Source organism: Mustela nivalis, assembly GCF_964662115.1.
Source record: "Mustela nivalis genome assembly, chromosome: 14".
NCBI lineage: Eukaryota > Metazoa > Chordata > Mammalia > Carnivora > Mustelidae > Mustela > Mustela nivalis.
Window position 1 is genome coordinate 73,111,192 of NC_139033.1, and position 17,038 is coordinate 73,128,229.

Consider the following 17,038-nt stretch of genomic DNA (forward strand, 5'->3'; position numbering starts at 1 on the left):
AAGTCATACGACCCAAGAACCTTGCAAAGGGCTTTAATGCAGTATCAAATTGAAAAGGGCAAACTTTTATTTGAAATATCTGCGAGACCATTCCCATTTTTCTTCCTCCTGCTGCTAAGAAATGGTCATAATCTCACTAAATATAGACACTTACACCCCCTCACAATTCTATACACCCACAGGTGCAGCTCAAATTATGATTCCTGGCTGAGTTGAAAAATGAATAGACTTTTCTTTTTTTTTTTTTTTTTTTTTTTAGTGTTGCTTTGACTTTGTCACTTTTTTTTTTTTTTTTTTTTTTAATGCTGGAAGTACTGGGCTTGTCTCCTGCCACAAAAAGCCTTGTTTTGTGAGAACAGAAGAGCTGGAAGGGCCTGGGGAGGTTGTGGGCAGGAGGGTAGGCAACAACCTGGCCCTCTGTCGGCTGCCTCTGTTCTTTTCCCCTGCGCTCTGTCTGAAGGGAACGGTTGGGCTCTTCACACATCAGGGGACTGGTGTGAAAGGAGAGCAGTTAAGAGGAAAAGCTACCAATGACCACGTCAACTCACCCACTGGCTCAGATGAGGGACGGGAGACGGACAGGCGGCATGTCTTCTCAGAAAGAGGCTGACGGCCCCATCCTCTCCCCACTGAGCACATGCCTGGCCAAGAGCCGCAGGGACCTAGCCAGCTCTCCTGACCTTTCCAGACTGTCTGTGAGTGTGTGGATTTTTTGGCTCAAGCTGGAGTTGAGGGGAAAACTGCCATCCAACATACACGTTAGCCCTGTCAGGACTGAGGAACTTCCAGCCCATTTTTACAGCAAGCAGACATCTTCCAGGAGCCTTTTCCCGACTGTGTTTGAAGACGCTGTTCTCTCTCTGGTCCTCTCTGTGGCCCTTCCAATGACTGGGGTCACATGGGCCTGTTCATCTACTCAAGCATTTTTCCTGACGCAACACACCCTTGGGATCTGGCTCACCTCCACGAGAACAGAGACAATGTAGGGACGTTTCACGATTTCCAGGGAAGAGAGGCATCGGGAGTTGGGGGAAGCTACCCACATGGTAGCTGGTCCTTTGGCTGGTCATTCCACCTTGCCGTGAGGGTCGTTTATCCACTGGTATCAGCGCTACAGACGTACCATGATGCCAGGATGCATTTTGGGAACGCTCCATCAGTCTGGGTCAAACTTTTTTCTTGGTCTTCTATGTCCCTTTCCTTTAAGAACTAGCAACTGACCAGACCTTTAACCTAACCCTGATTTTTAACGCAGCTAATGGGTTCTTAAAAACAGACTTCTGAGTCCTTCATCACGCGTAGAATTGAGCGGGCTGGACGCAGCCTGCTCTGTCCACATGGTGTTGTGCCTAACCCGGGGGCCGGGGTGGGGGGGAACGCCTCCCCAACACACAGAAACCTCTCACATGTCGGCACAGACAATAAATGAGGCTCTGAAAGTAGGACCACTATGGCAGTAGGCGCCTAACATTGTTTCGGACCAAAGCCCCGACCACGACAGGGAAGTGTGTTCTATGCCGAGGTACACACCTCTTCCTCTGAACTGTCACTCGGGTCATTGTCTAGTGAGGCACTCAAGGAGGCCGCCTTGGGCTCCAGGTAGCAGAGGCACATAGCCAGAGGGAAGGAGAGAGTGAGGGCATATGGCACTGAGAAGGAGGCGGAGAGCAGAAAGAAAAAGATGAAGAGGAAACAGGGCACAAGGGAGGGCGAGCGGATCGGGAGGTAATGCTGCAGGCTCTGGGGGAGGAGGTTGGTTTCCGACAGGTTGGGGAAAGAGAGGTACCCATCGTCATCGAGAAGAGATGGGAATGACTCCGGGAGCTGCAAGGAGAAGGAAAACAGGGTGGTCCCTTTGCCAGTTTGCTGTTTGTAGCTAAAAGCCACATCTTGGTCCCCTAAGGATGGCTTCCCTTTGGGGTCAGAGTCCATGGCGGGCTCTCCGAACACACGCACAGTGCCTCTGGCAGCCTCCAAGTCCGGGGCTTGGCGCTCATTCTCCTTACACCTCCTTCGGAGCCCTGGGGGAGATGCGGGGGGACGAGGGGCTGATGGGGGGGACAGGGGACATGAGTCAGTGCCAAGCCCAGGTGACTGATGTGAAAGAGACAGAGAGAGACAGAAAGCAGCAAACAGAGGTGCAAAAGGACAAAAAGAAAACTGCAATTAGTTAATTTTCTTATGGGTATCAATATAAAATTGTAAAACAAGAATTTTAGCTCTAGGGTTGTTTGTACTTAAAGTATTCAAGCTGCATGCCAAGGCTGCCACGAATGGCTACCATTTTCCCATTAGACTGTCAAATACAGGGTGGGCTTTTTTATAAAGTCAGAATAGAAGATCGCGGTGGGCAATCTCAAAATCTACGTTTCACACCATCTAGAAAGTTTGTTTAGACCAACAACTCCAGAAAGTTGTAGGGTTTTGAGAGCAAATAGAACCCTCTGAGAACTTAAAATCAAGACTTTCAATAACATCTCCTGATCTCCAGCTAACAGATCTGTTACTCTAGTTTGGTTGGATTAATAAATAAAAATGGATCCAAATTTTGATTATTAAAAAAAAGTTTAGCATTACCTTTCCTTGCTTAGTCAATTATATCCAAAACAGGTGGGTTTCCGAATTGAGAAGTTTCTGGCCCCACTCCCATCTGATAAGCCGTGCCACTCAGGGAAGTCCACAACTAGCATTTTAGGAACTCAGCTCCCCGAAGAAGTGAGGTTCCTTTGAAAACGTCTACTTTGGCTCCTTTCTCCATGATATAAACGTAACTTAAACTCAAACAAGGGTTTCAACAAGCTAACGAGCAAAAAGAATGTGCTTTCTTGTGATATGGCTTGTGAGCATTTAGTTTGTATTATTTGTGGTCCATAAATAAGAGGTAGTTTCCCAGTCTTCTGGTTTTTCTGAGCAAGTAATCACCATATTTAACTCTCCTGGTTTGAAGCCATCACAGAATAATGGGAGGCAGCCATTGCCACAAAAGTGCTCCTGGTGAGCTCAGGCTTCTGGAGGGACAGAGAGGCTCTTTCCATCCTCTCTGGCCCTGGCAGCCTCTCTGACCACAGCCCATTTCCTTTGCAGGTGGTGGGAGGTTGCTGAGCACTCGGGGAAGAAGAGAAGCCAGCAAGCTCCAAACAGGACCTGGCACAGCTCGGAAGCTGCTGCAGCCTCAGGAGTTCAATTCAAGGTCACACGGAGTCTGAAGGTAGACTTCCGCTGCTCTCTGGGACCTGCTGCATGGGTGATGTGGGTTATGTGTGGGCATGAGCACGTACACGCGTGGTTTGCCCAGAGAGTCGCTAGTGTGGCAATTACCCCCACCCTGCTTTGTAGCTCTCAATCCTGACTTGGTAAATATCAAGACAGAGGGTTAGAACATGCACAGAGAAAACATATTGTGGATATGCTAGAATTTAAGAGTGTCTCTTTTTAGGTCTTAGGCACGTATGTCTCTTCTCAATCCTCGCATTTAACATTAAGTATTGTGTTTTAAATGCGACCCTGCACACATCTCATTCAACAGAGAATAATATAAAAGTTACAAGCCGACTCCTGCATGCACGCTATTGTTCCCCTGGTGGTGGACGGCTGCACAGTCACCTGGGGTGATCATTAACCTGGGAAACAGGCCTCCTCTCAGAGGTATCTAGGGGACCAGTCTTTTAAGAACTATTTTCAGTGATACACTTTCATTTTGGTTAAAAAATGAGTACCCTCTTTGTTACTTTTTGAAGATGGAGAAGAATAAAATAAAGGTTTAATTTTCCATGCTGCTTATTCAAGTGGTTTTTAAAAGACAGCTGTGTACCATGTAAAACGAAGCCAGCCACCGACCCTACCTGGGCCAGGGCTGGGCCACAGCCCTTCTGCAGGCATCTGGGTCAAAGAGCTGGCTTCTCAGAGATTCAGACAATGAGAGTCAGGGTTTTTTGTCTTTTTATTTTCCCATGCCGTAAGTGGCAAAAGTGATGGTGGTTTAGTGCTTATTTTATATAAGTGGGGGGCTTTTCAAATTAAATAAAGAGACTTCCTAGGTCTATTTTTTGAGCCAACTAAAAACCATTTCCTTTAACGTGCCACTTTAATCACAGTTACGGATCCATGAGAATTGTCGGTTGGCATGGGTGATTTCAGGGAAGTGTGGAAATCATTTGCTTTTCAGGCAGACAACACTTCCTTATTTCCTATTTAAAAGCTGCCTTGACTTAACTGGAAAATAAGAGTGTAAAAACAAAATTTGGAACAAAGTCACGTTTTCCCAGCAAAAATGATTCAAATATCCTTGCTGGCATGTCCTACCCTGTTCTTGTGTTTGGCAAATAAATTATCTTCTCACAACACAGTGGGTAGTGTTTTATGTGGAATATTCGGACATTAACTACACTGTGTTGTGGAGCTACCCTTCATTGCATAGCTCTTATCAAAAGGAGCATTTTTATTTTGAGCCCCAGGTAAGTCCTTGCCATATAAATCTATATTTAAGAAATAATATTGATATAGGAAAAGAACACACTGAGTCAAATCTAGGCAAGTTTTAGCATAACCAGTGAGTTTTATAGCCTTTTTATTCTGGTATTTCTTTTTACTCTGTACATTCCAGGAGCCACTCTGCTTTTCCATTATCATCACACATTAACCTCCCAATATAGTTTTTTCTTTCCTTTTTTTTTTTTTTTAAACTTTTAGGGAGCTGTTGTGCTACTTATAAAACCCTGTACCAGAAGTAAGCTGTCTATGTCTTTTCTGACTTCCATTTTTCCGAAAAGTTGCTTTATAGTGCCAGATTACTGGAAATAAACGCACTGTAAAAATAAATAAATAAAAAAATACTGGGATGAAATGAAGCTTATAAATTTGATGAAGAAAACACCTTGAAGAAATTGCTGCGAAACTCACTTTCCATCTTCCCTTGTGATGTTCTGCTTTAATATCTCTCTTCAAAACATGTCTGCTCGCTACTTTGATAATTAGATTATAATCCTAGACTAAGAGAGGAAAGAGTGTATAAATACACGGGCTATGGTCACTCAGTCTTGCAATCAGAAGAATGGCAATGTGATTACTGTATATCTGGAAAAATATACAGTACTTGGGGAGGAGAATGGGGCCAGAAACAAAGAAAACAGTTTTAGTGATAGTTCTGAAATGGGAGCCCAAACAGAAAAGTGTCATATGGCACTAAATGCATTTTTAAGATATACAGACAGGACAGCTGTTGAAAGTCTTACATAGCACATCAGTAAAATAAAAATTTCCAAGTTAAGAAAGAATTTTTCAGAAGAAAAATGGCGACAAGAGGAAATCAGAATTTAAAAATTGATAATATGAATGTGACTAATGCTGAAATATGAACTACCCTACGTTGTTTTTTTGTTTTTATTTTTGTTTTTGTTTTTTTTAAGAAGGCTCTGCGCCCAGAGTGGAGCCCAAGACCCTGAGATCAAGACCTGAGTTGAGATCAAGTTAGCTGCTTAACTGACTGAGCCACCCAGGCACCCTGAATTACCTTAAATTTTAACACATTTCTGGTTTATATCCTCAGAATTATTAGTTGTTCAAGGTCTAAGCGCATTACCCTAAGTCTTAACACTTTCCTGGTTTATATCCTCGGAATTATTAGTTCTTCTAAGCAAGCGCTAGGAGGGAGCCTGGGAGATGTACCTTTCCCTCGTGCCGTACTGCCGCGACCGGCGTGACTTCTTCCGCCTTTTTCCGTCTGTCCTCTTCCTCGTCCCGTTCCTCCTCGGTCTTTTTCTCGGGAGTCACAGTGGTGATCAAGTTGGTCTGAGAGATGCCCTTTGTTGTGGCGTACTGGCCAGTACCAACCTCTGCAGCAGACACAGAATCCTTCATGTATATTTCATGGTTTTCATTCACTGACGCTAAAAGCAAATACAATGGAAGGAAAACGTCTGAAATAGTTAAGGAAGGAGGCAGAAGAACACCACCGGTTGTCCCGTTACGGAAAAAAGGACCCCTACCCACATCTGTCAGAAAAGGCAAGTCAGCGCTGCAGGTACCTGCATCTAAGCACAGGCAGAGACTTGTCTCTCAGAAGCTTCTTGACCAGTGTTTTAAAATGACTTAAAGGCTGCTCGCTGGAAGCCGTCAAAATAACTCTGGGGCTCCCTGGTGAGGCGGAATATGAGCGCTGATGTGGTGGAGGGCTGGGAGGCTGGGCTTCTGCCAGCCTGTCACCCCGCAGAGTAACTGGCTGGATGCCGGCACCAAGCACTAGTGGCCAGTCCCACTACTAACAGCAGAATTTGCAGTGGACAACTGCTGCCATCCACTTGACTTTGAACATATCTTTGGGAAGTGCCATTCACCAAGGAGCACTGAATTGGGTTTTTCAATTACTATTATTAATAATGGTTAAGGAGTCCATCACTCCTACAATCTTTCTTTGGAAAGATGGTACAGTCTTGATGGCAACTCCCTTCAGCTGAAGTGCAGAAATGTTTTAATTTCTACTGCACTTTCAACAGACTACCATGATATGCATAGACTTATTCATCTCTGATATTTTGGGATGATAAGACAAATGGTGCTAATGAAATTCATGCAAATGTAAAGCATGCCAACATAAAAGATATAAGACACAGCCTTCCATCCCAGCTAAAATGTCTTAGTGAAAGATGCTTAATTCGGTTACATTTTTAAAGCTGGGTAAGCATTATTTTTGGTTTTAGATATATACAACTCATTTAAACTTACAAACGATGGCTTTTCAAATACACAGTAGCTAATTCCGGGCAAAAGAGAATCAGCTTCACAGTTTAGGAAGTTTAAAATGTAAATGTAAGAAAATATTTCAAAATCCTTTTATATTAGCTAAACTGTTTCACAAAGAGAGCTTCACTAAGATATTTTATATTTCCTTATATTGATGAAAAAGCTGCCAGGAGAAGCAAGTCCCCAAGGGGCCAGTAAGGCTGTTCTGTGTAAGATGCAACTTTGCAAAAAGCAACTGTGTTCCAACATGCAGCCACAGCGCCCAGCTCAGCAGCACAGAGAACATACTAGAACTGGCAGGACCTCAAAGAGTGAGAGACAAAACATACTAACATCACTTTTGAGCAGGAGGAAGAGACAGCATGGGATTAGTACATTTATTTCACAATTGTCTTCTGTCTTGTCAACAATCATTATCACACAAAAGGTCATGAGGAAAATGACATTAATGACAAATGTGTTCCTTTGGATACACATCACTCAACAAAGTAGATGATGTCTCAGGAAAAAAAAAAAAGGGTGATTTTACAAAAAGTTCCCCCCAACACTGCCTTATAGAACACACAAACAGTTTTACAGTGATTCTCCAAAGCAGAAAGAAGAATAAATGGAACGAAGCACTAAGAAAAGCTTCAATGTTACAGCAAGTATTTCAGCATCTTCAACCCGATATGGTCCTAATCATTTTATTCCAAAAGTTTTGGCTCCAAGTTAGATATTTCAAAAAGAAGTAACTACTGGAAGATACAGAATGGTAATCAAATTCCTAGGCCAGCTCACAAAAGCCTAGAAGAATAATTATGAATATAATTATTATGACACCTATCAAGAATGCTGCTGTCACACCTGTCTCATTCACTGTTTGCGAATGGCCTTGCTCCCATTTTATAGGTGATGACTAAAACTGAGACCTGGGGAGTCTAAACCATTCCCCAACCGCTACACAGATAGACTTCAGTCCGGATTTACCTACCAGGGAAGTACTAGTAACATACGTGATTCAGCTCTAATGATACAATTTTGACTTCTTCTACAGACTGTTTTGAAATATCTCATTAGAAAAAATGCAAACTTCTCAAACAGGAGATTCAGGGAGCACATCACCCAAGAGCCATAGGGGCATGTGAAAGGAAGAGAGAACTGGACTACCAGGCGGGGTGGCAAAAAAGGTGAGGACGAAGGCGATCCCACATATTTGTAACTTTTCATTATTTTTCCTGTTTTTGTTATTTTATGCTTTTTATTATTCAAATTGTACACATGCTAGACACGTCTAATTCCTTTTAAATCCACGGGATAGGTCTTCTGTAGAACTAATCTCTAGGTGCTTGGAATGAGAAACCAGAGATTTGGCCATGGCTCATTTTCTAAGTATTATTATTATAGTAGTAGTAGTAGTAGTAGTAGCAGTAGCAGTAGTACAGCTGCCATGTGTTGTAGCTGCTATTGTGCGTAACTACAGACAGCAATACGAAACTGTCGCATAAGACAAAAATCCATGGGACTCACAATTATGTCATTCCTTAGAACTGTTATTTCAGTAATTCTCCCCTTGCTGAACTTGCAATTTGACTTCATAGTGGAGAACATTTACACGGCAATGCTCTTCCAGTCCATCCGTGGTGGTAATTAATATTAACCAGGAGGACTCAACTTGGAGCCCTTGGATCTATTATTATCTGAACGTCATCCTTTCTATCAACTATCATGCACTGACTGGTAACAGTCACGTTTTTTCCATAAAAATTTTGTAGAAACAGACACAGTCCCTCTTCTCAAACAAACTGACTATAACAAACCCGATAATCATTTCAGAACTGCCATTAAGTGAACCCAATTACTTACAGAGTATGTGGCAACTATATTCAGGATGAGAGCATCTTTCTCCGAATTTGGGGTGCCGGCTTACGAAAGCTATGCTCTTCATTCCCTTAGTACCATTCTTTTATGGAATTTTATAGAAGTCTATCAATAACAGATATTAGACTCACCAAGGCACTTTTTTTTGTGAGGGTGGGGGTTAAAACGTGCCACTCAGCCGTGGACCGGTGAGTGCTTTTCACTTCATACTGTTCAAGAAGATCTGTGTTCACTGAAATCTTGTGATGGTTTCACACTCTTTCTGGGTAGCCATTTGGGATTCTTATTACAAAGGGCTTGTACGCAACGCCTACCTCCATCCAAACTGCGAGACATGGTATAGCGTTTGCTGGACGAGCGTTCGAAGTAGGGGGCAGGACGGTCTATCAATGCACTGGCTCTCCTTGTCTGGGCTTGTGTCCTGCCGCTGTAACGGAACTTGGAGCCCAAGGTCAGGAACTTCTTTGGAGGTGCTTCTGGTAACAACAGTCTAGAGATATTAAAGAAAAGATACCAGAGAGACCCATCAGTCAAACATAAAGAAAGCTACCTTCACTTTTTTAGTCAACAGTAAAGTGCTTTGTGTGCTAAAGGTTGAACACATCACATGTTTGAAGAATGTGATTTTATAGGGGAAAAAATGTTCCCAGTGTGTATCAGGGAGGGAGTTGCAGAGAGGCTATACATACGATGGGGGTTGTATGTACAGTGGGGGACTACATGGACTGGAGTTCATCTCACACAACTGGGGAGCCTCCGGTTCTATAAACCTGAAGAACAGTTGACGAGCTGACTTTAGTGAAGCAGAAGAGCGATAACTTGATGTTTTATAGACACAAATCAGATAGTTTGAGTAAGTAAGTTAAGGAGTCCAGGGTTTTGAGAAATGACTGAAATAGTAAGGGATGGGCTAAATCCTTGAAGTGGACATCTTATAAAAAGGAAAAAGACACTAAAAGTAATAAAGAAAGTGGACCTAAGGCATATAAATATAAGACAAATGAAGGAAGATCCTTCAGTCCGAAGTTTTTAGGATTTCTTATCAAAAAAATCTGGTGACCATGAACTGGAAGGAAAAGAAAGGACATGCTTCCATATTCTCCTTCCTAGCAGATTTTTACAATATAAGCAATTTCAATCATTCTTTTTTTTTTCCATTAAAGTTGGTCAATCCATTAACATCTTAATTTTTTTTTCAGCATTCTGAGATTGTTTATGCACCACACACAGTGCTCCATGCAGTATGTGCCCTCCTTAATGCCCACCCCCAGCCTCACCCACCCCCCCACCGGCCTCCCCTCCAAAACCCTCAGCTTCTTTCTTGGAGTCCATAGTCTCTCAAGCTTCATCTCCCCCTCCAAGTTCCCCCAATTCACTTTTCCTTTCCTTTTCCTCATGTCCTCTGTGTTATTCCTTATGCTCCACAAGTAAGTGAGACCATATGATAATTGACTTTCTCTGCTTGACATACTAATTCTTCTTTAGGAAGGGAAAAAAAAAAGTCATCTTTACCCACCTGAAAAATGTATGGTGTTCAACACACACTTTCCACAAACGCTTGGCAGCTCGATGGTTTGGCAGCTTAAACCCAATGGTGCTTTCAAATTGTTCAAACTAAATTTTAAAAGACATCAAAGAGTAAAGTCAAGTTTGCAATTATAAATAACATAAAAGCAAATAATTTGCAAAATCATGCCCCCTCCAAGTTTCCTTTATTCACAAAATCAAGGGCTATATGCAGAGTTCTCTCTCTACAACTTCACTCATTAAAAAAAACAAAAACAAAAACAAAAACCTTGTATCTATTCTCTTTAAAATGCTACAGACATAGACAACCACATAATGTGTGTAGTAAATGTTTTATGGACAAGTATGGATTTTATGAAAACTAAATGAAAAAAGAAAGAGGTTATCCGGATTCCTTCCAGAGACCAATTTGTCCTGATCTCATTTTTAAGCCTTATTTTCATGATGTCTCTGTGACATCATGTCTTCAACTGGAATGTACGGGAATGAGCAAAATGTTTGTAGTGTTCTCAGGCTGACTTTTTCTCTCAGGATTTGGTCAGAGAATAGGTCTACCTCCTAGGTGTTTGATGACCTGGTATCAGATATTGCTGATTCTATTTCTGCATTCCCCTCTGGACTACCATGCTAACCACTAACATCTTTTGATAGTATATGTACGATCACAGACTGGGAAAACAGTTTCATATCTCGCAGCACATAAAACTCAGATGACTATCAGCCATTTGCTTTCTCAAAGTGAAATATCTGACTTCCTGAGTAATATATTTTAATATCATTATTGCAAATGTTTGGGATTTATTATTTTCTGAAGACAGTATGCATCAGGCCACCAGAGGGCAACCATTTTAAACAGTAAAAGCTTTCCAAAAGATAGAACAACCACTCATGAACAACCAGACTACTGATACAGTCAATAGAAAAAAAGTAATTCATGTAGCAAAGAACCCGGGGTTGGGTGGGGGGGCTATGCATGGCATATGAGAGAAAACTATGCTTGCCTTCTACTTCTTATTTGAGTGGGACTAGGGGCAGGTGGTGTTGAGGGGGAGAATGAGAAATACATCACAAGCTATTCCAACTACAATTGCCGTTCCCGATTTTGTGCTCACTCTGGATGTTCGTATGTAGTGGTAGTGGTTAACAATCACTATTGGCCAAGAGCCCCAGCCAGTCGACAAGCCAGGGTATTACGGATTGTGACTAACCCATCCTCCGTTTATTCATCCTGCACCTAATATGGACCACACGCTCTGCTAAAGCCAGGCAGGGCTTTTAAAGAACAATCAGCTTGGGGTGCCCGTGTGGCTCAGTTGTTACGCGTCTGCCTCCAGCTCAGGTCATGATCCTGGGGTCCTGGGATCGAGCCCTGCGTGGGGCTCCCTGCTCAGTGGGGAGTCTGCTTCTCTCTCTCTCACTACCCCTGCTTGCATTCTCTCTCTGGCTGTATCTCATTCTGTCAGATAAATAAAATTTTAAGGGGGGGAAAAAAAAGAACTATTAACTTGCTCTCTGTTGCAAAAAGCTGGGACTATTTTCTTGCTGCTATCCTCCTTAGACCAAAGATGACAGAGGCTCCTCAAGTTCTGAATGTTCATCTCTCTCTCTGTGCTTTGTACCCATGTCTCGACCTCTTCAAAGCCTTTGTGCCACTGAAAATTTTCTCTCCTTCTTCTCAAGCCCACCTATCTATCTATCTATCTATCTATAGATCTACCTAAATATATATATATATAGATCTACCTGTATATAGATATATCTACATCTGCCAAAAAAAGACGGGGGAAAGCCCAACTTTCTTTGAGCCTGCTTCTGACTGAACCACAATCCCATCTCGCTCCTTGACAAATGTCAGAAGGAGCAGTTTTGGCTACTTCCCTCCCCACCTCATTGCGACCTAATGTACCACAAAAGGTGCTCCTACAACCCGCTCGAACCCGTCAGTGTCTCTGTGGGATCTGTCGAGTCTGATGCACTTTTCTTAGTTCTCAGCCCACATGCCTTCTCTGTAACATTTGGCCAGGCTGGTTTACCACGTACTCAGAATCTCATCTCCTTGTCGTTCGTGATGGCTCTTGCCTCTTCTCTTCTTTCTCTGGCTGCTTTGATTCATCGGCCTGTGTTCTTCTGCCTACTCCTCCCTCAAAAATGGACGTTACCCAGAGTTTCTGTTTTAGAGTCTCTCTTTTCCTTTAACTTGCCTTGTTCTTTGGGTAATATATTTCATTCCCAAGGCCCTTAATAGAATGGATGCAGCTATTGACTCCTCCAGACCTCTATCTATTATGCAAGAATCACCCCGTGAAAATATATCAACAGAATTTATTTATTTTTTTCTGAAATTCTCCCTGTTTTCTCTCCCTGTTTCTCTCCTCATGATCTCTCTGATATCATGTCCATCAACTTCATTCTTGCCAACCAAAGACCTCCCATTCCCTCCACTCTTCAGGCCCTTCCTCCATCTCGTGTCCAAGACCTACAGGCTCAGTTTCTGAAACTTCTCTCACACTGGCTCCTTCTGTTCTATTCTCATGGCCTTTGCCCTGGTTGAGGTCTTGGCACACCTCATCGCAAAGCTGCTAAGTTTCACTCCAAAGTATTCGTCTAGCATATGATACCCTCTCTAAAACCTTCCATGGCTCACTATTGTTTCCTGATGTGTTTCTCCAGCTTTCCCATCTGGGCCCTCACCACAGCACGCTTACCCCACGTCTGCGCAGTGTTGTATGTGCAAATGTATCATGACGACATAATTCTAAGTACATGAGACTGTTTTTTGCTCAACAGAAAGTCCTTTAAGTACAGGAACAAGGTCATATTTATTTTTCTATTTCTAATGCCCACTGTGGTGCCTGACTATGAACAGATGGTCACTTGTAAATATTTGATGAATTATATATTGGTTTTAAGTTTTATATGCAATTTCAGTGAATATAAAAAATTATTTCATATATGTCCATGAAAAGCTTACAGATTATTTCAGTCTTCACAGACAGGTTTGACTTTATATTTACAGGGAATCATAAACATGATTCTTTGCTCTATAGTGTGATTTAAAAAAAAATTTTAATTGTGGCATAACTGACATATAACCTATTAGTTTCAAGTGTATAACATAATGATTTGATGTTTATATACACAGCGAAATGATCACAATTAAGTCTAACATCCATCACCACACACAGGTTGGTTTTTTTTCTTGTGATAAGAACATTTAAGATCTCCTTTCTTAGCAACTTTCAGATACAATACAGTATTATAACTATAGTTACCGTGCTGTTCATTACATCCCATATAACCTGATTTTTAATTACTTTTCCACCAATGGAGAGGCTGATTTTGAAGAGAGAATAATTCTGTATTGTACCAGAAAATGTTCAGAGACACAGACGAGCTGTAACCTTAGAGCTCTGTCTCCATTAGAATACCTATGCTCATCAGAAATGGTATATTTATTTATCATCTGTTACACTGATAATAGGAAATATTTACCATCTATTATGTGTAAACCACTATGAATCTGGTTAGTCAATAACTTTTACTTTTTTTCCATCAGTCTTTCTGAATAAAAGAAAAAGCAGAAATGTACGAGGCTATGAGACATTTGCATCATTTACCCTTGGTGTCTCCTCCTCGAATTTTTTTTGTACTTTGATCACATTGTCTCAATGCTATTCATGCTAGCGTGCCAGCAGATTTGGAGTATGAAAAGGGCATGAGTGTATAAAACAGGGACAGACGGGAAGAAATCTGTTCTTTATTCACAAAAGGTTTAGTACCTCAGAGTTTCTTTTATACCCTGGTCTGAGATCTATAGAACATTATCCATGTATCTTGTGGTTACGCTAAAATCGGCAAAAATAAAAACTTTTCCATCTATGCAGTGGGACAAAATTAGAACCAGACCACTAAGAAGAAGAAAATATTTTACTTAGTGCTATATATCAAACAAACCTACAAAAAATTCTCATAGGCATGGACACATAACTCACCATGTCCCACAATGCTCAGAACCTGGGAGCTGTCAATTTACATTTCTGTTTGCTACTGGGTACCTTTCTTTCCAATGTACACGCCAATTGCGGGGCGGGGACTTACCTCTCCCGGCCGGATCTTAATGTAAAAGTTGTTCCGTTTGTATGAAATTTTTAGAACCTTAGGCCAGGCAAATCTGTTGATCCTCAGGCGGTCACGATATATCAACAGACCACTCGCACAAACTCCTAACATAATTTCTACTCCTTCAGAATCCTAGAAAACGACATCAAGAAACACTGGGTCAATATTTCATGGGTTTCCACGTGGGATGAGGGTGGCATTTAACGCACCATAGCATTCTGTGAAGGAACCCGTAATTGACTGCTGACGACTCTAATTTCAATAAGAAAAATACCCCCATTGTGTTTTTTTTTTTTTAATATGTTCCCCCTAAATAATTGATAATCAGCTGTTAATGAAGATCTTGATCGCTGTGGAGTTGTGTGAGTGTAGAACTGGCTCACTGATGGCTCACGATGTAAGTACTACACAGAGAGGACACCGTCTGCATGACATGCTAATAACGGTACAAACGAGAGATACAGGTCTCATGACCGAGCGCCAGGCACGGCTCTCACCAGTGCACACATGTGTAACGTTAACGCCTTTACGTGTAACGTTAACTCCTTTACTCTTCACTAGGAGACTCTGTGATAGTTCCTAGGACTCTTCCTACTTTACAGATGAGGAAACTTTAAAAAAAATTTTTTTTCAGTGTTCAAGATTCTTTGTTTATGCACCACACCTGGTGCTCCATGCAGTACGTGCCCTCCCTAATACCCACCACCAGGCTCCCACAATCGGCCACTCCCCCTGCCCTCCCAAACCCTCAATTTGTTTCTCAGAGTCCACAGTTTCTCATGCTTCATCTCCCACTCCAATTTCCCCCAACTCACTTCTCCTCTCCATCTCCCTACGTCCTCCGTGTTCTTCCTTGTGCTCCACAAGTGAAACCATGATAACAGACTTTCTCTGCTTGACTTATTTCACTCAGATGAGGAAACTTAAAGCATGCTGAGGTTAAGTGCCCACCGCAGCTGAATTTATGGGCAGCCTGGTTCCAGAGGCTTTCGACTCCTACGTGTACTAATGGAGAGGCCCTGTCCTTTCTAATGAGTATTTTGGAGTTTGTTCCATTGAAAAAGAGCCTTGATCTTTTTTTTAATACACCACTAAGGTCAGAAATTCAAATATAAAATAGGTTTTTCAAGTAGGAACATACTTCCCCAACATGTCTCAAACACACACACTGCCCAGTCGTAATGGGAACTGAGTCACATACATAAATAGAGACACATTCTCTGTATCTCCCCAGTTTTGTTTTGTTTTGTTTTAAGTGGGAGCACGCTATATTTATAACAGGATTGTCTGCTACTTGCACGTTTCATCTTTAGGTTATTTTCTAGGGATGTGGGATGAGAAGTCTCGGAGGTCATTGGAGAGGTCATATAAAGCTCAGGAGACATTGCATGGATAGCCAATGCCTCCTAAATGCTGTATTTGGGTGAAATCGGGGTAAAAGGAACATGTGCAGTGATCCTGCATGGGGAGGATAAAGGACAGAAGGCAGGACTGTGAGACTCAATCTCCACGTCCTGGTCTTACTGGATGTCAGAAGCAGGGGGCACCTAAGAGGCAAAGGTGAGGTCTTTTGTCACATTAATTGTCACAACTGTCCCTGGCACTGAGTCCCTCTGTAGCGGCGATGAGGGGAAGGGGAAATGGAAGCATCCAAACAGGAGATTCTGACTCATCCATACTGTGGGAATTTACTTCCTAAATCTCGTCAGTGCAAGGCATAAAACGAGTATTTCCAGAATCAAAAATAAATATTTCGGTCCATCTCTGGGAAATCCAAGTCTGCAAATACGATTCTAACTGGATTAAAATGAAATATTGCACCGGGGAAATGGATCACTCCATTAGATACGAAATTACTCTACAGAAGTGGAAATACTCGATGGCAGGATATTACAGCGTAATTAAATTTGAGGAGAATTCAAAGACCAGAAACTGCCGACCATTTATCAAGGGCTTTAATCTGAAAGAGCAAATGGAAGAGCTAGAGCCTGAGGCCGACGTGTAGCTGGCACTATTGAGCCTTCGGAACTGCGTAATCTGTCCCCGGGGCTGCTCAGTGACCCTCCTGTACCATGAGCAAAAATGCAGGCATGGAGGGAGGACTGTTGGGAGTAAAAGCTCCTTGACTCGCTTTCTGTTTTACCAGATAAATACGGAGTTAGAGCCTCTTGTGCTAGTATCTATTTTAAAATCGTCCATTAGTGTCTTCGGATAATGAGAAGACAGCATCCTTCACGGGGAAAGAGCAGGAAACCCCCACTGACTGCTTGTCTCGGGCTCGCCGCCACCACACACGTCTGCGTGTCCCCCATATTGTTATCAGCTGCGCACCCCAAGCAAGTGGGGTGGCAGTGAACAGCCACTTCCTTGTGCTCAGGACTGGACGCTGCTTGAGAGTAGCCATTCCATGTGAGAAGAGAGGGCAAATGAAGACAGAAAACGTCAGGAAGATGTGGGGTTTTAAACTAGATGAACCACCAGCAACGACAAAAAAAAATACTTTGGATATCCAGTCTTCTGCCACAGCCTGCAGTCCTGACGTTGGCTTGATATGTCCTTCTTTTGTTTTTTTAAAAAAATATTTTACTTTGCCTTCATTCCTTCTATTTCTGAAGCGTGTCATGTCTTTGTGTAGATCTAAATTTCCAACCTATATTGTTTTGTTTTAAGATTTTATTTATTTGACAGAGAGAAACACAGTGAGAGAGAGAACACAAGCAGAGGGAATGGGAGGAGAAGCAGGCCTCCCGCCAAGCCGGCAGCCTGATGTGGGGCTTGAACCCAGGACCCTGGG

At 42.4% G+C, this 17,038-nt stretch overlaps 1 protein-coding gene across 45 annotated transcripts in view; it reads right to left on the reverse strand.

The window, feature by feature from the left end:
- EPB41L3 (erythrocyte membrane protein band 4.1 like 3) overlaps nt 1-17,038 on the reverse strand; it is a 233,040-nt gene that overhangs the window by 20,596 nt on the left and 195,406 nt on the right. For 17 of the 45 annotated variants that reach the window (XM_082699167.1, XM_082699166.1, XM_082699149.1 and 14 more), the window contains 4 exons: nt 14,224-14,376; nt 10,115-10,212; nt 8,913-9,088; nt 5,665-5,885 (listed from right to left, as the gene is read on the reverse strand). In XM_082699167.1, coding sequence (XP_082555293.1) covers nt 5,665-5,885; nt 8,913-9,088; nt 10,115-10,212; nt 14,224-14,376 — 648 coding nt within the window. Of the gene's footprint in view, nt 1-1,530; nt 2,095-5,664; nt 5,886-8,912; nt 9,089-10,114; nt 10,213-14,223; nt 14,377-17,038 lie in introns of all 45 variants that reach the window. The other 28 variants (XM_082699173.1, XM_082699174.1, XM_082699152.1 and 25 more) reach the window with 3 other exon arrangements.